The 21,845-nt window shown below is 43.4% G+C and overlaps 1 protein-coding gene across 1 annotated transcript in view; it reads left to right on the top strand.

Annotated features, from left to right (window-relative positions):
* Positions 1-424: 424 nt before the first annotated feature.
* JAZF1 (JAZF zinc finger 1) overlaps positions 425-21,845 on the top strand; it is a 189,385-nt gene continuing 167,964 nt past the window's right edge. Inside the window, exon 1 of the mRNA XM_063409896.1 lies at positions 425-660. Coding sequence (XP_063265966.1) covers positions 546-660 — 115 coding nt within the window. The 5' untranslated portion in view covers positions 425-545. The remainder of the gene's footprint in view (positions 661-21,845) is intronic.

Here is a 21,845-nt window from a genome sequence, read left to right on the forward strand (position 1 = left end):
TCCGCGTTGGGAGCCAACTCCCGGCGGCTGGGTGAGCCTCCTGGGGCGGGCACCACCCTCCCGGCCCCGGCAGCTACCCCGGAGCATCTCCCCTCGCCCCGCCGGCCGCAGGAGCGGACCCCAGCCCCGCCGCTGCCTCCGAGAGGCTGAGGGGCAAAGTTCTCCCCGCTTCCCCCGGGCCCCGCGCGGGGCCGGACAAGGCGGCGCGGTGTCCCCCGGCGGCGGAGGGCGGCGCGGGTGCCCTGCTCCTCCCGCCGCCGGCGGCCGCCGCCGGGGCAGCACAGCTGTTACAGAGCCGCGCTGGTCCCTCCTCCCAGCTGCGGCTGCCTCATCTCCCCCCACCCAGCCCGTCCCTCCCCTCCGCCGCTCCCGACGCTGCTGCCGCCGCCGCCGCCACCACCTCCTCCTCCTCCCCACCCCCACCCTCTCTCTCGCTCCCCATCTCTCTCTCTCCGTCCCGTTCCCCCCCTGCCCCCGCCTCTCCCCGCCCTGCCGCCGCCGGCCCTGGCAGAGCAGGCACCGCAGGGGGATCTCGATGTAACACCATGACAGGCATCGCCGCCGCCTCCTTCTTCTCCAACGCCTGCAGGTTCGGGGGCTGCGGGCTCCACTTCCCAACCCTGGCAGAGCTCATCGAGCACATCGAGGACAACCACATCGGTGAGTGCCCGCGGGGCCGTGGCCGGGGCAGGGCGGGGCGGGGGGCGCGGGGGCCGCGTGTGCGGCGGCGGCGGCGCGGGGCGGGGTGGGGGGCACAAGGTGCAGCGGGAGCCGGGGCGCGGCGGCCGCCGGAGGAGGAGGGTCGGCGGGCGTGGAGCGGCAGGAGCAGGTCCTGCGGGCGACGTGGAGCGCTCTTCGGGGAGGCGGCGGCGTGCGGCGCGGCGGCATGGGTGGGTGCGGGGGAGGCGTGCAGCCCGCCGGCCCTGGCGAGGGGGAGTTAGTTTGCATTGGCAGGAGGGAGCGCAGGAGCCCGGAGGAGGAGGCGGCGGCGGAGGAGGCGGAGGGAGGACGAGCACAGCACGCCGCCTGCTGCTTCCGCCCCGGCGCTGGCTGTCAGGGCTCCGGGGAGGGAGGGAGCCGCCGCCGCGGCAGCCATTCCGCTTCCTCCTCCTCTCCTCCTCCTCCTCCCGCCGCCGCCGCTGCGTCCTGTCAGCGCTGTTGCTAGGTGTGGCGGGAGCGCGGGTCGCGCTCCGGCCGCCGCAGCGCGGGAGGCGCCTCTTGGCGGAGGCACCGGCGTGCGGAGCCCGGGGCCGGCGGCGCGGTGGGCGTGGAGGGAGCGCCCGGCGGCGGGGCCGGCGCAGCCCCCGGGGCTGGGCGGGCGGGACAAGACGGCGGCCGCGCCGGGCGGGACCCGCTGCCCTGAGCCGCGGAGGCCAGGCCCGGCCGCGCCGGAGCATCACCTGCGGGCTCCCCCCGCGACCGCCGCTCCCCTCCGCCGCCCGTCCCGCCAGGGCCGCGGGGGCGGGGACGCGGCGGGGCGATGACTCGTCAGTGCCTTCCCGGCGCGGGCGCCTCATGGGCGGCGGGCGGGAGCGTGCGCAGGGCGCCGGGGCCGGCCCTCGGCGGCGCGGGCGGCGCCCAGGGGAGGAGGGGGCGGCGCGGCTCCCGGCCGGCCGCGGGCGCCAACTTCGCCTCGCCCCCCTCCGGCGGGACCGGCCTGCCCGCCCCGGCCGGGCCTCAGGCGCGCTGGAGCGCGGGGTCTGCCGGCAAAAGCATCTCGTCCGCAGCCGGGCACGGCACTGCTGCACCTTCCCGCCTCGGCAGGTGTGCTGCCTTGGCAGATGCTCTGCTTGCTTCCCATCTGCATCTCCTCGACTTTCTCTTTTTGCTAATAAAACACAGCGCTTAAGCTATCAAAAACCGAGCTAGTTTTTTGAAGCGGACCGAGTTTTAAAACTAGGGGAAAAAATGCAGAAGTTTTAAGTACCTAGGGACTGTTTCGCTAGAAGTATGAAGGAACAGTGCTGCTACAACACGATGAAGCTAGCATGCGTTTCAGTTTATTGAAGTTTTAATAAGCCTGCCTGAATACCTGAAAAAAATCACTGAAGCTTAAATTGCATGTGTAACGTTATATTAATGTAGCATTATAGGTCAGCAGGATGAAAGGTGTGGTTCTCATTAATATCACGATGCCTAGTATGAGGTAACAAAACCACATACCACAAAACTGTGTAATTTATGAGTCGACATGGTGCAGGCATACTATTGTGATATTGTTAGGGTTTTTTTAATCTCAGATTCTTAGCTTTTCCTGTACTGTGCATCACGTTACACCAGAAAAGCTTATGGGAAATAGTTCCCCAAAATGAAAGTTCATAAGTCATTTTATGCGTCCCTTGAGTGGATTATCAGCCCTTAGGTGCTGAGGAGGTACAGTCCTGCCCACATGGTCTGTGCATTGCTGTTTGAGTCCCAATACACAGTTCTGAGACTTCTGCACAGAGAAGAGAACTTTATGCTGAGATACTCTCAATTTTTAATAGTTATATATTGAATTCTACAGCCACTATTCATTCCTTTTTCCTTTCCGCAAAGTTAGAGCATTACAGATTGAGCACGCACACATTTAATAGAGTGTGTCATTTGCCAGGACTTCCAGGACACACATCTGAGGCTCTGCACGTAGTGTCACACAAGCAGCTGATCTGAGTACAGATTGCTGGGGTATGACATAAGGTTGCTTGTGCTTCCTTTTTAATGTTTCACCTCTGTATGACAGCAGGTTGAACTTCACCTGCTTGTGAATACAAGGGGTGGAAGTGTTATGTTACCTGTATGAGACACTGGGAATATCAGTAGGGAGTTGAACCAGTGACACCAAAGTTCTTATGCGAAGGCTCAATTCTGGTTTGACATGTGTGAGGAACTCCTGCCACCGCCTAAAGTATGATAATCTGTGAAAACTCATCATCTAAGCACTCAGCCAAAAGGTGATTAACCTTTCTGAAGGCAACTGGGAAATAAAGGACTAAATTTCTGAATAGGAGCTTATGCTGGAATCACTTTCCCAGTAAGAAACACCATCCAGCTTTTGCTGTCATACAGGCCTAGAAATGTGTGCTGAAATGTGTTGCTGTAAAAATTGACTGGAGTTTTTGGCATATGCAGTGAAGAGTAACATGCCACGTAAAAATAGATTGCTTTGGACATTCAGCATGTGCTGCAGGAATAAAGAAAACTTGATTGAATTATATCCCATTATTAGTTTAAACTGAAGTGGGTGATTGCTGGGCAGACGGTGTTACAGCACAGATAAGAAACTTGATGCTGCACACAGATGTGTGTGGGGAGATGCACATGGCACAGGCTCTAGGTGGTCTGGCTGCTGCAGTGCTGCTGCTCTGCCACATTTCACAGGATAGGTTAATCGTTCACATCATCAGTGGAGCATTGGTAGGAATGTGGTTGGTTCTCAGAGCTCTACTGTGTATCTGAAAAGTGGGACCAAACATGTAATCAAGGGATTTTTCTTTTGGTCAGCCTTTGGAAAAAAACTCACCATAAGGAAATAGGAAGAGAGGCAATGGGAAGAAAGTGATGCACAGGAATTTTCACCTGAACATGAGGAAGTACTTCTCTGTCATGTGGAGTGTTACTCAGTGGAACAAGTTGTCCAGAGAGATTGCAGAGTCTCCCTCACTGGAGATATTCAAGAACCATCTGGATGCAATCCTGTGCCATGTGCTCTAGGATTTCCCTGCTCAAGCAGGGAGGTTGGATCAGATGACCCACTGTGGTCCTTTCCAGGCATACCTGTTCTGTGATTCTGTGAAACACTGTTGTAGCATTCTGGAGGCATTTCTGAGCAATTCCACAGTTGCTTTCTTTGGTTATAATCCTAATGAATAATCATATTCTAATGAAATAATTCAGTGTACAGTGATGTGGTTTGAGGTTTTTGTTCCACCTACATCTTAGTGACCAAGTAGGAAGTTACCAGTTACTTGAAAAAGTATCAGTGCATATAATCTGTGAGAGTTGTGACCATTGGTTGAAGTATTGAACTCTGAGGTGGTGCTGGGTACACATCAGCTGCTTTTTGGGTTTTGCATTTATAGATCAAAGACTTGTGAAGAATTGGGCTCACTGAGAAGCACTGCTCTGGGGTCCTTTATAAGGCAGGCCAGGCCCTACTGGTGTCCTCTGCAATGAGACTGTGTTCTGCAGTCCATAGCAGTACTACTAAACAGTGTATTCACATTTTCTGTGGCTCACAGCTGGAAATGAATGTTGATTTAAAATTGCTGATTTGTAAATGCTTCTCTGTCAGCTTTTTCTACGAGCACGTTGTCCAAGCAACCTGGAGTGCTGTTACCTTCTCTGCAAGTGTGCTTAGGAGGGGTGCCTTTGGCCTGGCTTGTAGGCTGTCTCCTGCATCTCAGTTTTGTCTGCTCTGGCCCCTTGCAGGTAGTTTAGTTGACTTTTCTGACATCTCTAGTACATGAGTAGAAGGCCAAATTTACTACAATTAGCCAGATTCAGACTGTCAAATGGAATGGACTCAATTCTCCTTGGTAGTGTCAAGAGAGGAGGAAAAAGACCCCCAAACCCACCAATTTTGAACTGCCAAATATTCAGCTGTGGCAACATGGCAAGCTTTATTGCATTTCTGCAGTCCCATAGTGTCTTCAGCTATGATGTTGGGACCAGCACAACTGCTTCCACAGAGTGTTTCTGAAAATACGCTTAAGTCTTCTGGGGCATTTTGGGCTGTTCATAGATGTCCAGGATGTACAGAGGGTCACCTTTGGTAAAGTTTCTGTTTGTTTGGGGTGGTGGTGGTTTTTTTTTTTTTTCATTTTTCTCCTCTTCCCCTTCCCTCAACTTGTTTTTTCCTCAATCTACCTGCAGTTATGGTGCATCCTTTAGAGTGGTGATTCAGGTAGTTTCCAAGTTGCTAAGATGAAGTTTACTCTGATGCTGAAGGGTCAGTATTTAAACTGAATCTGTTCATCAAGTTTTGATAACATCCATCAATTTATTTTAATTTTTGTGTGGTATTTTTAGTAAAATACTTCAAAATCAGCTGAGGTTGCTGTTTATATGAGGCTCTGTGCGTTCACTTGGTTCATGAGAAGTGCTAATGTGTATGGACTTGTGTAGCTCTTTGGCTGATATGAGCAGTCCTGCTTCTCCTGAGGCTCATCAAGCATTGACGAAATAGATGCAAATGAAATGAGTGTCCAAACATGGTGGGCTAGAAAAGGTAGAAGAGTGGCTAGGAAGAGATAAACAAATCTGAATACACTCTTACCTGTAAATAGTGTTTGATAATTGTATTGCACTGAAATACTAGAATTTGAAGGGAGAAAGAAAAGACCATCTGCTTGTACAGTAATTGCACGAAAAGATGATTGACTGTCACTGGACATTTCATCACAGCTTTGCAAGAAGTCCCAGTGTTGGATAGCTTTCAGTGGGGTATTTTTATAATATTCCTGTTGGAACTGGGAGCTTTTCATCAAGCTTGAGTGATTCCCAAATCCTAGGATGGATCCTGCAACACCACAGTACTTGCTGAGGGAGCAGAGGCAGCTGCTTTCGTAAGTGGTAGGATTAGCAGGAAAAATAAAACTTCCTCCATAAAAGAATAATTGCAGAAGACAGAACAAAACCTCACATATAAAATACTGCCCATCTGGAAGGTTCAGGTCATATGGAGGGAGAAAGAGACTTGTGGATTTCCATGTCTGGTGGTAGCTTTGACATCTGCTGCCATCAGTGACTTCAATTCTTAATATTATGTAGTCGAGGGGCCAGATTCCCCAGCAAAGAGCTCAAGTTGTGGAATAAGCCATTGGCTGAATGCACATACCTTTCTTAAAGATGTCCCTTTCAATATTTTCTCAGACATGCTAATAATGGTGTGACGTCCTCACTTCGATAGTCGGAGGTGTTGAACGATGAGCTGGCTGTGAGCACCTGCTGAAATGGCATTTGGTGTTGCTGAAATGTGGGCTTTGCTCCCCACTGCTGTGCTGCCCAGACTTCCAGCAGCATCTTGGATAAAGTGCAGCCTTACAGAGGTGACAGCTTCTATATTGGAGCCGACTGCATGTTGTGTAAAACAAGTATAAGGAGATGCAACTGTTGAATGTTGCTAAAGATGAGGATGAGGGGCTGCACACAAGCATCTATGGAAGGCCTGGAAAACCTAAGTCTGTATGACAGATCGTGTTCACTTAAAGCTGAGCTCTTCACAAGAGTGTGAACATCATTTTGGTGGCTGCCATCATGTAACTTTCTCTTAGCATTTGCTCAATGTGCAATTTAACATTTGGAGCTGAGATCGGCTGTTTTGGAAAGGTGGTAGATCTTAACCTAAGGCTTTTTACACCAGGAGTGATGTGGCAGCTGGGTGCACGGAGTGCTCTCATCAGCATCTGGAAATCAGAGGACAGAGCCATACCTAGTGCCATGCCAGTAATGTGCATGAATGTGTGTCCTTGCAAAATAAACAAACAATTATGTGCATTTACCTCAGCGGGGAGTACTAATTACTGTTCATGGAAAGCAACTTCCTACATTTATGGCTGCTTTTAGCTGAAGTCCATCCTCTACCCAGTACTTCTGCAACGGTAGTTTTTGTTTCTTATTTGAAATACATTTCACAGTGAAGTGGAAGGTTCTGTTTTCCAAGGATGTTGGTATGGTGAGGAAGGCCCTTCTATCTCAGGAATGCATTTCTGTCAAATAAAGTCTTTTTTTGACTAAAAGATCTAATCAGCACGTTTTTCCCCCCCACATGTAATCTTGAGTACAGCAGGTTTTTGATAACTTTGCATGTACAAGTATGGCTTCTTTTAAGCTTTGGGTTTAAATATAAATTTTGATAAAACGCAAATGCAACTCTTGTAAAAAAATCTCAAACATATTGATCATGTGGAGGAACATGAAATTGTCATTAAATTTTGACTAAAATATAACTTTTTCATACTTCTGTGACATGAGTTTTTTCTTGCTCTGAGGTTACTGCGTACATGGAGGATAAGATATAAAGTGTTTAATGGTATAAAGCTCAAGTGATATATTTTCTGGGAAGAAAGGACTGAAAGCAAACATCTGTGAAAATGCTGCAAACCGATTTTTCAGTTTTAAGTTTGAAGGTTCAGTTTTAAGATTGAAGGTCTCACATAAAGCTGATAGGGATCTTTCCTTTTTCCTCTGCTTGCTGGAGTGGCCTTGGGTGAGGCCCATTGCAGTGCTGTATCCATACAACTGGCAGGGATTATTCCTCTTGTATGCCAGCACATCTACAAAAGAGCTGGAAAATGAAAACCTGAAGAAACATCAGGTAACTTGTAGCAGTGGCATTACACTTCACTTGTGTAGGGCATATTTACCTTTGTGGTGAAATTTACAGTGATTATCATGTCTGCTCTTCAGGCTTTTAGAGGATGTTTTCATAGTTAATCTCCAGTTCTTATGAGAACTTTAAAATAATCTGGTGGCTGCCAGTCAAATAATTTTTTCATTTCATTTCTTGAGGAATGTGAAATTGTGTAATGAAAAATAATAATTGTGTAGTAAAAAATAGTTTGAGGAAGGGATGATGCCAGAAAATGAAGAAACATCTGTTCAACCTGAGACAACCTTACCTACCATTCTTTCCTTTCTAGAATATAATGCAAGTGCAAACAAGTAATCAGAAAATATTTTGTGTCAAGATGCAGAATACTTTAATGCAGAAGAAGGAAGGACTACAGGCCTGCTGCTTGCAGTGAACGTTTTATTTTGCCCATGAATGTGCTGTTTTTTCTTTATTTATAGTTATTTTTCATGGATAAGCTGGTTTTTTCACTGAGAATTAATTTTATTTATCTCTAGTAAGCACCAGTTATTCAAAATTTGGATGATAACCATCCAAGAAAATAGCTGCCCTGTACACTTTGAGAAAGGCAGAGACAAAGATTTTAGTGTTAATTTGAAATGGCAACAGTTAGAGAATTGATTTGATAAATCAGCTGTGTTTAACAATAAAGAGTCCTTGGTTTTAAAGGACTGTCTCAGTGAATAACTTCACATTAAAAATTAAACAACCAATTCCTGTTACTCAGTGTCTGATTCTGTCTTGAGACTTTTAGAAATTCTTTGGGAGAGTACATATGGTTTATTACACTTTAGTTACCAGATGAGGGACCAATATTCAGAGCTGTAGAATAGAAGAAATATTCCAGTTTATGGATTAATTTTTTTTTCTTGGCTATTAATATTTGTGTTCCCTGAATTCTTACAAGACTCCTTCTTAACTCTGTGCGGTGATAAACAAGGGGAATGGATTTTTTCACCAGAGGTGCTGATGACACTGCACTTGTGTCTCTCATCAGTGCATAGGATGGAGTGTATTACTACTGTGCAGTTTCATTTCAGACAGTGTAATTCATTTAAGACTGAACTGACTTAAATACAGGTGTTAGTTGTATCTTTCTAATGTTCCATTTTGTGTTACGAAGGATGGAGTAGACATAGAAGAAGACATTCACCACCTTAAGGGAAAAATTGAATGGGATTTTGAAGCCAAGTTGATCAGTTCTTTATGGACAAAGAGATTAGAACTTGATTGTGGATAATTTTGAAATATTTTTTCTGGTTTTGAGAAAGATTTCAGTGTGTGCTAATAAAGGCCATCTTATTTATTAAGATTTTTTTTAATACTTTCACTTTCATTTTGAAATACTGTCATTACTGAAACTTGTCCAACAAAATCTTTTTATGGTTTTAGAGAATATTTGGACACTTCTGAGATACCTGCTTTAAGTGCTTTGTAAAGCTTGAGTAAGCTACGAATGTCTTTGTTCCTTATGGAAATTAATTTTTTCCCCATCCTATTTTGACAGATAGTAAATACTCTGAGTACAAGTTGAACCTCTGAATACCCCAGTGTGAAGTGGAAAGGAGGATCACCTGTTTCTCCAGCAGTTTGTAATGTAGTCACTGTCTTACTTTCTGGGAATTATCCTGATAGAAGCCATAACCCAGAAACAGGGAGGTGGTACATTTAAGATGCAAGAGGTCCAGTTTCACTGCTGTGAGATACAAAAACCTTAACTCAGCCCCTTAGAGGCATTCAGTGTGGAAAACAACACTATTTAATTATTTCAGTCATTTATTGTGATGTAATCCTGCTGTGAATGTTCATCAGAGTGTGTGTATCAGTGCTGTGGGTGTGACCTCAAAATTCATTTAAAGGCTTTGTGTAGACTTCAGATATTTGCCTGCTGGCAGGTGAAAGCTGCATACCAGATTACTGAAGTCTACCCTTGCTTCCTTTGTCTTCAGATCAAAGAACTGACATTGATACAAGTAAATTTGATGACAAACTTTTAGGAAGCCCTTGAAGTTTAGGTGGTTTTGTAGCAATATGATGAAGAAGTGTTACAGCTTCTATAACTTGCTCTTGAGGATAATCTACTATCTGATTGTTATACTGGATTAACTGGGTGATGGGAGAGTTGTTAAGATCTCAGTTTTGATGCATAAAGTAACAGTGAACCGTGCACATACTCATCTTTGTTTCAGTTTGGGACCAGGGAGCTTTTCTATTTATCCTGTTAAGCTCTGGGGGTATCTGCAGAGCCTTTCTCCTGAGGAGCCAGGTTTTCATTGTCTGAACATGATTATTTTTCCTTTTGCATAGAGTAGATTATGGAGAAAGATGTGTGCAAAAACCACTAAGGAAAACTTCAAATAATTGCTTTTTTGCAATAAATTTGTTTGGGACATATTGCAAGAGCTTTCTGCTCACTTAGTAAGTATGTGAATGTGAGGAAGGTGGAAGGGGAGTGCAAAATTTCCACAGCAGTGGCAGCACAGAAAGGGGAAGAGGCTCAGAAGTATGCTGCTCTGTGTGCCCAGGCTGAGGTTATTCATCAATGCAGAGTGCCATGGATGTGGCAGCATGGACCAGGCAGCTGACAGTAACAAATTCAATAAAAATTGCTTGTAACTACTGTGGTATTTGGAGGAAGAGGAAAGCTTAAATATGTTTAAAATGAAATCCATGGTTGCAGAATCTTCCAGGGAGGAGCTAGGAAGACTGTGGTCCCTACTGTAGTTATAAGTGCTCTGTGCTCAATGAGGCAAGGTAGTGGTGTAGTGAGTGAGGAGAGTGGGAAGATAATGCTACATAGAGTTTTTTGTATGTACTTTCATTTCACAGCACTTCTCTAGAGAGTCTTCATTTTCCTGGGCTCATTGTGAGCAGTTGCTGTACTTGATCAAGAGAGGCTTTCTAATGCTGTAGGACTCTTGGCACACAGTCATACCATTGGTAATAACTGTATTTTCTTTTTACCTTAGAAGATCTCACAAATTGATAAATACTCTCTTACAGATGAGAAATGCTGACACTGTAGCTGTATCTGTCCTCATGTTTTATCTTCAACAGCTGGACTTGACAGGGGCTCCAGACTTTGGTCTCTGTCTTAGAAGAGCTGTCTAGAGATTTAGCTACCTGTATCTAGTGTTCTCATTTCATGTATCTGGAATAAGCCCTTTCTTCCTGGCAGATTTTTTTTTTGGGGTGATTGTGAGGAGCCTGCCATCAGAACAAAGCAAATACTTCATCTTTGCTGTCGGTTATCATGGGGCAGTCACCCAGGGCTCTCTTTAGACCAGATTGAGTGGGGAGATAAAGTCTGTGTTGGATACTGGAAGCTGGGACCTAGTTATATGCCAGGAAGTTTTAGTGGCTTGCTAAACCTGCTTCCAGAGGCAGGGTAAATACCAAGTGCTTGTTCAGGTATGTAACAATAATGAATGCACAGGATGGGGAAAAGGTATTTGTTGCTTTTGCCTTCTGTGGATATTTTTGGTTGCTCTCTTGTAATTTAATACTAAGTGGTTGGATTTTAATGGAATAAAAAAAATTGCCTTTGAGCAGCTTTTACCTGAAGAATTTTACTTCTGCAGCAATTTTCATAACTCTCAGTTAGAAATTATTATGAAAGAGACAGGCAAGAGGGTCTACATCTGCTCTTGCTCTACCTGAATTGTACATATGGCCTCAAATGCATTTCAGATATTGAAACAAATGTAATAAAAATTACATGCATTTATAAACTTAATGAATGTTCTGGAGATACACTGGGTTAATTGATAGCTGCATTTTTTTTCTCAGTGGTCACCTGACTTCTTCCTTTGTTTCTTTTTTAAATAGAAAATGTAATTCCTGTAGCATTGTCACCTTCTCCTTGATCCCACTGGCCTCAGAAGTGCAGTAGGTGCACAGTTAGTGAACCCTTCTGTTCCTGCTAATGGCACAGTGTTCCAGCCACAGGCTTGCTTACTACCACCAAACATCCTGGAAATGAGGGAATGCCTTTTCTCTGACCCTGCCTGTATGGGAGCTGTAACATCTGCATTTGGAAACCAAATCCCTTGGCTGTGCCCCACAAAGCACAACCCCTTAATAATGGAAAGGATTGGAGTTTTGCCCACAGTGGTGTAAGTGGCTACTAAAAACACTTGATACCTCATGAATTCAAGATTCAGCCCAAACACACAGTTTTGCAATTGCTTCTGTAGTAGCAGGTGTGCATACATATTGAAAGCCTGTTAGTATTTGCTCATAAACTCTATGGTGTTGTGTGGCTAGAACCATGGCACAGAATTGAGTATACAGCTCTCTAGAAAGTACTGACAGCTTGCGTGGTGTAATAATTTAAAATTTATTATGCACTCATTGTGTGCCATTAGACTTGCTATATCGATAATTAGGAACAATAATTCATGCTGATCTTTCTGCATGTAATTTAAACATATTAATTGTAATTGAAGACCAGGTTTATGCTTCTTTCAGAAGCCTGCAAAGCTGCAGGTTGTTAGGAGAAGAGAGAACTGAAGCAAGAAGGTTGGGAAGAGCCCACATACTAGTTTTGTTTTGGGAAATTGATACAAGATAGTAAATTGTAGAGGTAGGAATTAAAAACCCAAACCTTCCAATATCTGTACTTCGGGAGGACACTTGTGAGGGGTTGTTCATCCTTTCATGACTGAGAAACATCATACAAACCCGGGGTTGGAAATAATTTTTTTTTTCCTCATCTGTGTCGACCTGTGGAGCAAAGTTGAATCTTTACATCTTTCTTCTGTTCTATACTACTATTCAACCCCTCTCATCACCTTCTGCTTACCTGCCAAGCCCTGACTGGTGGTTTAAGGAAATTATGAATCCCATACCTACATGGAGGAAACTCTGTTGCAGCAGTGTTTAGCTTTTAATAAGGAGTTATGCTCAGCAGAGCATTCTGCTGCACCTCCACACAGACCCCAGACCGTGGTGCTTTGTAGGGAAACCAGAAATTGCCTACCGTTCTGTTACCGCTTCAAAAAAAAGAAGTTTAGAAATCTCCATCCGGTGTCTGTGCTCACCTGCTGCTCACCTTCTGACTGCTCGTTCTGTTCTCTTCTCCTGTTGCTCCACAGATGAGTGGTTGATTGGAGCCTTTCTCACGGCTGCTGCTTTTCTGTCCTGGAACCACTGAGCTGCTTCGTCCTGTAAAGTCTCAAAGCCTTCTTTTCTTGTGAATACTGATTGTTCTAATTTATTTATTTATTTTTGGTGCTCTGTAGAACAGCTGTAGCTGAGGAACAGGACACTGAACATAGGCATAATAGGGTATACTGTACTTGCATTGTTCAGGCCTATGTATTAACCATATAAATACAGAAGGTGCCTTTATGAGAAAATAAAGAAGCAGAATATAGCAAGGAGTAAAGATGAAAAAATCTGAAATTGAAGCAAGGGAGAAAAGGAGTTTGTGAAAAACAAAGGAGTCTGCTTTCCAAAATGAGGTCTTGGTTTTTGAATCTCATAAACTGGACAGTTGCCTGCTTGAAAAGAATCCATGTTTTTTCTTGCTAGGCAGACACATGTCTAATTCTGGAGCAAGTATACAGGCCACTCTCTTTTTCCTGACTCACTTTAAGGTTGAATCCTTGGGGTTGTTCAGGCAGTCTGCTTGAGGCATGTACTTGATGAGATTCAGAGCTCTTAATGGATGTTTTAAGTATCCTTAGTTCATTGCCTAAAAAGTCCTTACCTAATTTATCCTGAAAACCTTTCTTATTTGTACTACTAAATACATCCTGATATCAGATCAATTCTATGGGTTGTTGTAGCTGCCTTTTCAAGCTACCTCATGACCTCTTTTGAATTTCCCTCCTTGCAGGTGGCCTGTCACACTGCTGATTTTTAACTCATTTTGTGTAGGTCATGATCCTGAAGAGCTGCATTAATGTGGATGTGGATAACTCCCCTCTATATTTTCATTTTGAAGCAGAATTTTACATATCTGAGAGCTGAATTCTTTTGCTTGGCTTTCCTGCTCAGGGTACTGAGCACTGAATGCTCAATCCAAAAGACTGGTTCTGTTACTGAATGTGGGTGCTGAAGCACTCCTGGTAAGTAAGCAATCTCCTTCCCAGGTACAACATACCCTCTTCTTGTTCTTCTAGGAATACTGTAGCCTTTCTCTGAAGGTCAATTCCAAAGCCATCCTTTTTGGAGTCCTAGGATTTGTTAAATGTTGGGCTGGTAGCCCATCCTTCCTAAACAAACATTATTTTGTTGCTATTGTAGCGTAACTATTTTTTTACCATTTTTTCTTTTTTTATTTTTCCCTCCAATTCTTTTACCAGTGGTTGCACAGTAGAACACCTTCCTTGTCAAGATCACAAAATTCTTCCTTTCTGAGTACGCTTTGGTTGCTTTCTACCTTGTTGTGGGTAGGTAGCTTAGTAGAACAAACCTGTTAAAGACAGCTTGTTTGGGAGGCAGTCTGTTTATGTGGACTTACTCTGATTTCCTCACTTTGACTCCATTGAATCTTGCCATTTTTGAACCTCTGGCATTAAGCAATCAAACATCTTGCATGATGGTGGTTTTTAGAGTCCAGTAGGCAGAGCTGATGATAAGCACTCAGGAAAGCAAATTTATTGTTTTGAGTTTGATCGGTGTTTTTTTTTTCCCTGACATTTTATGAACAAGCAGATTATAAGCATTAAGACCATTACCAGAAGGTTTCATGCTTGAATTTGAGTGGATACAAACCTGATTTGGATTCCTTTTCTAAGACAGACTTTTGTTTCACAAAAGTGAGACAGCCCCCATTTGAAAACATGTTGAACTGTTCTGTGTTATGTATTTTGAGCCCCAAAGTGGTTTAGACAGTGGCAGAGGAGCTGCTTTCTCTCTGTGTCCTTGCAGTGCAGTGGAGTAACATATGTTGTTGATTACTAGGAAGATAAAGGTGAAGTCTCACAGTCCTCCTGTCTCATTGCTCTCTACGAGTTGGTGTGGTGTCATAATTGTGTGGCGGGATGAGGGAAAGGATTCCTACAAACAAAAGAGCTACTGAGCAATCGTGTCCTAAGTTTACGTGGACAGAACATACTTCTGGGTGAGCATATATCCCTGCAAGTTCCATGAAACACAGCTTGCCCATGTGATACCTCATAGTGAGAGGTCGTATGGGCAGGAGAGACCAGCTGATGCTGAGACACCAGCAGGGTTTGGTGCCTCCCTTGTGTAGATGATTGCAGGGCTGTCCAAGCCCAAGCAAAGCGCTTAGGGATGCACAAAGTGCAACTGTTTCATTGCTCTGTTTGCAACACTCTCATGTATCTGTAGATACAGTTTTCTTTACCTTGAGAGGGGAAAATCAGTGATTTGGCGGATGACATGTACCCTTAGTTTTGCATAATCATCATAAATACTTTTGTAGGGGGGTTGGTATTTAGGAGGTGCTGACCTCTTCACCTTCTGAAAACTGGTGGCCTGTTGTGGTGTCTCATGTTGGTCCTGTGTGCTTTTTATAATTGACATATATGGTTCAGTAAAACAAAACTGATCCATGGTACTAAAGTTAGTACTTTTGCAGACTAAACTGAGCCTGGCAGCTCTTCCCACCTGATGGCCTGAGGAAAGAGAAGAGGTAGCAAGAGGTAGATCTGAGTGGAGGCAGCTCCATCCTCCCTTCTTGGATGCTGTTTTGGAGATGGCACAGAGGAGAGCACAGAGCTGTTTCTACGCTGGAAAATGTGTTTAAAACACTCATGCCTAGGGATTTGTTGGACTTGTTAATGTAGTGGGAACTTCTCTAGATGTAACTTTGTTTCTGATGCTTAGAATGTGTTGTAAGGATGTGACTTTAGGAGAATAGCACTTGAATAACGCTTTTGCTGTCCTGGGCAGGTGCAGAGTTCAGAAGATCTCTTTTGTGGAGGAGAACAGAGAAGCATCTGTATGTTTGCCTGCCACAAAAATGCAGTAATAATGAGATATGCTGTGAAGTGCATGTTTGTCAATTGCATTCAAGCGCGCAGATAACCACACTGATGGTCCCAGTTTAAGGAATTAGATAAGCAGCACAGTGGTATTTTGTGGTATTTAACATTTGGTCTTGAATTTGAGACTCAGTTGTGGGCATTTCCTGAGAAGCAGCAAGTTTCTACATGTTTTGTGATCTGCAAATAGTCTCATGCTGAGTGTGCATGTGTGATTGGGGCTGATTCTTATCAGTTCAAGTTTTGAGGGAGCAGCGTATACAGAGAGGTCCTCTGATGGGGAGTAAAGATTTTCAAATAAATACAGTCTTTTCCTGGTGATGTACATTTGTGGTGTCAGCTTAATGACGCTATTTTGAACTGGGTATAGGATAATGAAAACAGTCTTCTGTGTTTCCTGAGTGTGGGTTACCAGCACTGCACTCCATATTCAGCTGTGAATACAAGGTGTTGGGATTAAGTTTCCCTTTTCATCATATGTGCAGTGTTCCTGAAGAAGTAAAGGTGCCAGAAATGAGCTCTAAAAATCACCAGTGCCTTACCACTAGATAGAGATTGCTGTGTTGTTTCCAACTTCCATAACTTCTCTGCATCCAATTTTAAAAATAGTTGAGTTGGATCAAGGATTAGGAGTCCTGTATTTTTATTTGCTTTTTCTGACTGCTTTAGCTGACTATAAGTGAACAGATAAAGCATTATCTGTGAGAGGTAGCCAACACTCTATATATGGACCACAGAGGAAATGAATCTGTTTATTAAATACAGTGTAGAAGTGGAATTTGCATGTTTTTGTCTCTATGTAACTGTGAACCAGCATTAATGGTGCAGATTCTGTTTCGTGGGGTAAGGGAGAGGATTTTTGCAGAGCAGATTGGAATAAAATCCAAAATATTTTTATCTACACAGTGCTAATGGGTCTGAGGTTTTATAAGAGCCATGTTACTTGTTATCCCTCTAATTTCTTCCATTATTGCTATTTCATTTGGTTCATTAGATCTGGAACTTCTAGCTTCAGCAGTGATACACTGTAAAAGAGAAGATAATAAATATCAACTCTATGTAGTGGTGTTGTGTTTAGGGTGTAGAAGAAGGGGGGTTTTGGTTGTTTTTTTTTAATCTCTGCCACCTTTCCCTTTTTTGCGGAATCTTTCTACGAATCCTAAAACTGGTGAAAATGCTGATTCTGAGTTTTTCTGCATCTGTCCATGTCAGTGTAGAAGTGAAAACATTGTTCTAGTTATTGGTCTGATTCATGAGCATTCACCTTGGCTGAGGTGGGAGGAGGAAGAGAATACATTATTGTGAAAGAAAATGTTTGAGCTCCTCAGTAATAAAGTAAACATAGCTTGCACTTAAGCAGGAAGAGTGTTGGTGGATAATAATGGTAGAATTACAGTTTAATTGGTTGACTGTAATAATAAGCATTAGTGTTTGGCAATGTGTTATTTCCATTTAGAAATGCGAGGATTAGATGGCTCAGCAAACCATGGAGGAGGAGAACCAAACCAGAGAGGTGAAACCAGTCCTGGGCTAGTGGCAGGGCTGGATCTTCTCCTTACAAGAATTGTTGCGAGATGCCAGGGAGGTGTGTGGGAAGGAAAGGGTTTTGCATTTAATTTGCAGCTCTCAGAAGCAAAACCTTTGTATCATCCATGACACCTTTGGATGGAACATGAATGATTTCTCTTCTGCAAAGATTCCAGTGAAGATATCAGAAGATCTAGGCTCATAAATAAGTCTATACATAAATATATAAACCCAAACGTATACGTGTATGAAGGATGTTTATGGTTCCTTTGTCTGCATGTAAATCTGTGATCTGTAAATAAATATTTTGGTTTGGGTTTGGGTAAGAGACTGAAGTGCAATTTTCTGTTCAAAGAGGCATGATCACAGAATTCAAAAATGAGGTTTACTCTAGAGACAGCAGCTAAATGCCTTCTATTTCTGATGGCCTTTTTCTTTTTTTTTTTTTTTTTTTTTAATTAACAGATATAATAACTATATAACTATACTCTTGACATTATTTTTTCTATAATTCAAATCGTGCTGTTTAGGCTTTGCTAACTACTTCAGGTTGATAACTATCACCTTGGTTCTGAAGGAGAAAATCTTAAACAGTCCATATATGAGGACAGGTGAGGACAGCTGTAGATATTTATCCCAGCAGCCATGTATTTTAACTTCTAAGCTTTGTCTTGTGTCTGTGAGCTTTAATTTCATAGCAGCATCTGTGAGACCATTTCTGACTTTATTATTTTTATTAATTGCTCTGTTTGTTTCTTGGTATCTTTTCAATTTCATTTTCTTATATTTCTTCAGTTTGGATTTTTTCCTTTCTTTTAAAATTTTCCTACTCTGAAGTTTATCTGGTTAGAGCTTTTGAGGTAGCAAACATTGAACAACTTTACTATGCATCATTACAGTAGAACTTGCTGACTCTCTTACACATTCTTACTTGTAGCTCCATGGATTTGGCAGCAAATCATTGACTTCATGACACTGATAACCAGAAGCTGCTGTAATATAGCATTAGTGATACTTGAACCTGGCTTGAAAAGAATTAATTTAAAAAGTCGTGTCTTGAAGGAGGTGGAGAGTAGGAGAGGAAAGTAACAGCACACCAGAAGGGTATTGTATGTAGTGAGTAAAACTCCTGAGACTGTCAGAGTAGCAGGAGTGTGCTGAAGGCAGGGATTCACAGTTTCAAGAGGGATGATGGCTTCTCAGAGAAGTGCAAAAATGGCTCTGGCTTAGAGGTCCGCAAAAGTAAACTCTCTGTCTGTCTTGTGAAGTGATAGGATTTGTCTTCCGTTGTGTGTGCTTGGACCAGTACACTGTGCAAAAATTAACCCTGGGAGTGTGAATGAGAGATGGGCACCATGGATGGGTAACAAGGCAGTGTTACTGAGTCTCTAATAGGAGTCTGAGGAGTGCTTCATCTCTTTTTCTAATGATCTGGGATTATATTTGACTTGGAGTAACAAAGAGGTGGTGCTGCCAGGTTGTCTCTGCCTAAAGAGAAAAACTGCAAGTAGAATTGATGAATAAAACATAAGTAGTGGTGGGGCTGATGTTGTAGAAAAAGTCCTATTTCCTGCAGTGAGCAAGCCTGCTTCCTCTCTTCTATTTTGTTTTTAATTTCCATGCCTCATGTATCCTTTCAGTTCTTTATAAACTTCAAGAACTGAGCTAAATGGAGTCTTTGATGCTGGGGTAAAGGATTACATTAGCTAGTAAGAACAGATTAGCTAGTTCTTTTAAAACAGAGCTGTCTTAAAAGATGTGAAGAGGGCTTTAAACTAAGGCTGGTGGGGGATGGGAACTTCCATCCATCCTACTCCTACCAGCTGAATGCCAGTGCCAGCAAGAGATGCCCAGAGCCTGGAGATGGATTGCAGGTCAGCAGGAGAGCTCCTGAAGAGCAGCACGAAGGAATTGCAGCCACTCTGAGCAATAAGTCATCTTAGTTCTGTCGACACACTGGAAGGAGGGGATGGCATGCAGAGTGACCTTGACAGGCAGGCCTGTGCAAACATCGTGAGCTTCAGGTCAGGTGCAATGTCCTGCAGATAGGTCAGGGCAATCCCGAGCACAAATACAGTCTGGGCAGAGAATGGAGTGACACTAACCCTACAGAGAAGCACTTAGGGATGTGGGTGGAGGAGAAGCACATGACCCAGCACTGAGTGCTTCAGCCCAGAGAAAGCCAAATGCGTCCTGGGCTGCAACAAAAGCAGCAGACCTCTGCTCTGTGGAGACTCCACCTGGAGAAATGCATTCAGCTCTCACGTGCCCAACTCAAGGGGGATGTGGACCTGCTAGATTGGGTCCAGAGGAAACCATGAAGATGACAAGAGGGCTGGAGTACCCCTCTAATGAAGACAGGTTCATAGACGTTGGGGTTGTTCAGCCTGGAGAAGAGAGGGCTCCAGAAAACCTTATAGCACCTTCCATTACTACAGAGGGCCCCTAAGAAGGCTGGAGAGAGGGACTTTTGGCAAGGGTGTGTAGTGGTAGGGTTAGGGGTAATGGCTTTAAACTGAAAGAGGGTAGATTTAGATTAGATATTGGGGAGAAATTCTTTGCAGGGAGGGTAATGAGGCACCAGGACAGGTTTCCCAGAAGCTGAGGATGCCCCATCCCTAGAACTGTTCAGGACCAGGCTGAATGGAGCTTTGACCAACCTAGTGGAAGGCATTCCTGCTCATGGTGGGACACCTATATGGTCTTTAAGGTCCCTTCCAAACCATTCTATGATTCCTGAATGAATTGCTTTTTCACCCAGAAAGCTGTGTCAAGTTCAGTTGTCAAGTTGCTAAAGATCAAAGTGGGCACTGGTGAGCAGCTTGTCCCTTAATTACTCTCATTTTCCCCATCCTTGTACTCTTGTAGTGGGCTTATGCTTATGCACATTAAGATAAATACCGGATAAACGTTTGCCTTTCTTAGATGGGGTAGCTGGAAAGGAGTGTATTTGTAGTATTTGGTTAATTGAAAGAGGCTTGCAGAAGCTACTTAGTCTTAAATCATAGTTGATCTTATGCTCATAAAAGAAACTATGGCAGAAATCACAGGCATGAATGCACTGTAGTTTCTCTTTCTATAAATCAGACCTTATTGTGGTCTGGCTGAAGGCCACCAGGTAGAGTTAAAAATGTCTTGAGGACTGCTCACGAGTATTTAGTTTAGGTTTGGCCCCTCCCAACACCACATATACCCAACCTTGTGTTGAGAGCATGAACAGTGACTGTCTGAGGTTGTCTCAGTCATGAGACAGGGCAATGCCTCTGTGTCACCATTCTGTTCCTGAGCAACACATACAGTCAGAGGTGTGTGGGATTTATTTTTTTTTCTTCTCTTAAATCTAGAGAGGTTAGCTTGCAAGATGAAAAAGCTGATATGATCTCCTGTTAAGAATATGAAGTATTTAAAAACTAATTTTCTATGACATTTCCAAGTCCTATTCAAATACCCTGTCTTAATCTGAGCTAGTTCTTCTTCTCATCTTTCTTTTTATAGTTTTCCACTTTCCTGTTTCAGCATCAAGTTTACCATGGTTTTTGCACTTCTCTGCTACATATGAAACTCAAGGAGGAACATTTAACTTCACCTGCTCTGTTCTTTTAAGGGTGTGATGAGTAGTAATAAAACCTTTCTTAATTTAACTTTGATGTCTGTCATTGTTGGAAGTATACTGAATTGAATTATCCCACTAAGCATATGTGAAAGGAAGTTATATGTACAACTACGGACTTCAGGTGTTTTATTCAGAATAAATTTTTGGGTTTTTTTTCCTGTAACAGTAGTGCCATTGGTTAATTTAGGGTGTTTTAATTTTTCCTGAGTATGGGGATCCTAAGTGTATCATAAGGTGTGAAAAAGTGTACTCTTAATTTTTATGAGTGTCCATAGGACCTCACATGAGGCTGAACAATACCTTTGAGAATTCCTATGAGAATTCCTTTGAGAATTCCTATGAGACTGTTGCTTTCTCTTGCAGTCTCTGTACAGCAGTGAAGGCTACTAGTTGGCTCCTTGTCTGCATTCAACTCATTTTAGCTGATTTTTAAGTTTCAGTTGTTTAGAATCTTTGTCTCTGGAACTTTATTGGCTGTGATAGCCCATATGGTGTAGAATAACAGACAACTTTTTGTGCACATCTTGCCTTTGTTTTGTTTACATAGTTTTGTTCTGTAGCAAATGTTTCTCATGTTAATGAGTCTTTTCTCCAGGAACTCGTATGCTGCATGCAAGTCATTAATTTTAGTTCCCAACTGCAAACATCTTGCTGGTTCAACAACTACTGCTTCCTCTCTTTCAGTCACTGTATGAGCACCCAACCTCTTATGTCAGGGTTCTGAGGTGAGAGCCCAGTTAGGAAATGATCTTTGAACCCACACTGCCATATCACATACCCCAGTGGTATTTTTAATGGTAAATTGTTAAGTCAGTGGTGTAGGTATTAAAGGTTTGGTTTTTTTAGGGTTCCAACTAGAATCATCATTTGTAAAAATGGGATTGTTATCAATCTAGTCCAAGACAGTCATAAGAGCAAAGACTATTTTCCTGTATGTTTAATTATAGTAACACATGGTCAAATAAAGTTACTTTTTTACTGTAGTGGATTCTTGGAACTCAGTGTAACTGACCTTTGCTTCCAGACTGTAAAAGTCACTTGAAAGAATGTATTAATAAGGAGAGAACAGTACTAATTTTCATGTGTATATACTAAAAGGCAGTAAAAGTGCCTCTGGAAAGTTTCCAAACAAAAATAAAATAGTTTCTCAAGACTTTCCCAAAACTCTGCCTCTCCTCATTTCTCCTATCAGAAGCTGGATTTGAATGGAGCAGCTAATGTGCAGCATAAGGGTGAAGGATCAGTGAGGTAAGGTGTAGAGCTCCTTCTTTAGGCTTTACTGAAGAAAACCAGCACATATGTCATCAGAATGCACTCCAGACGTGAGCTCTGCCTTTAAAACTGGACTCTGTTACAAACACGAGTTTGAACCTTTCTGGCTCGTAGAAATTTGTAAGCAGTGGGGTAGCAGGCA

The sequence above is a fragment of the Prinia subflava genome, chromosome 1 (genome assembly GCF_021018805.1).
Source record: "Prinia subflava isolate CZ2003 ecotype Zambia chromosome 1, Cam_Psub_1.2, whole genome shotgun sequence".
Taxonomy (NCBI): Eukaryota; Metazoa; Chordata; class Aves; order Passeriformes; family Cisticolidae; genus Prinia; species Prinia subflava.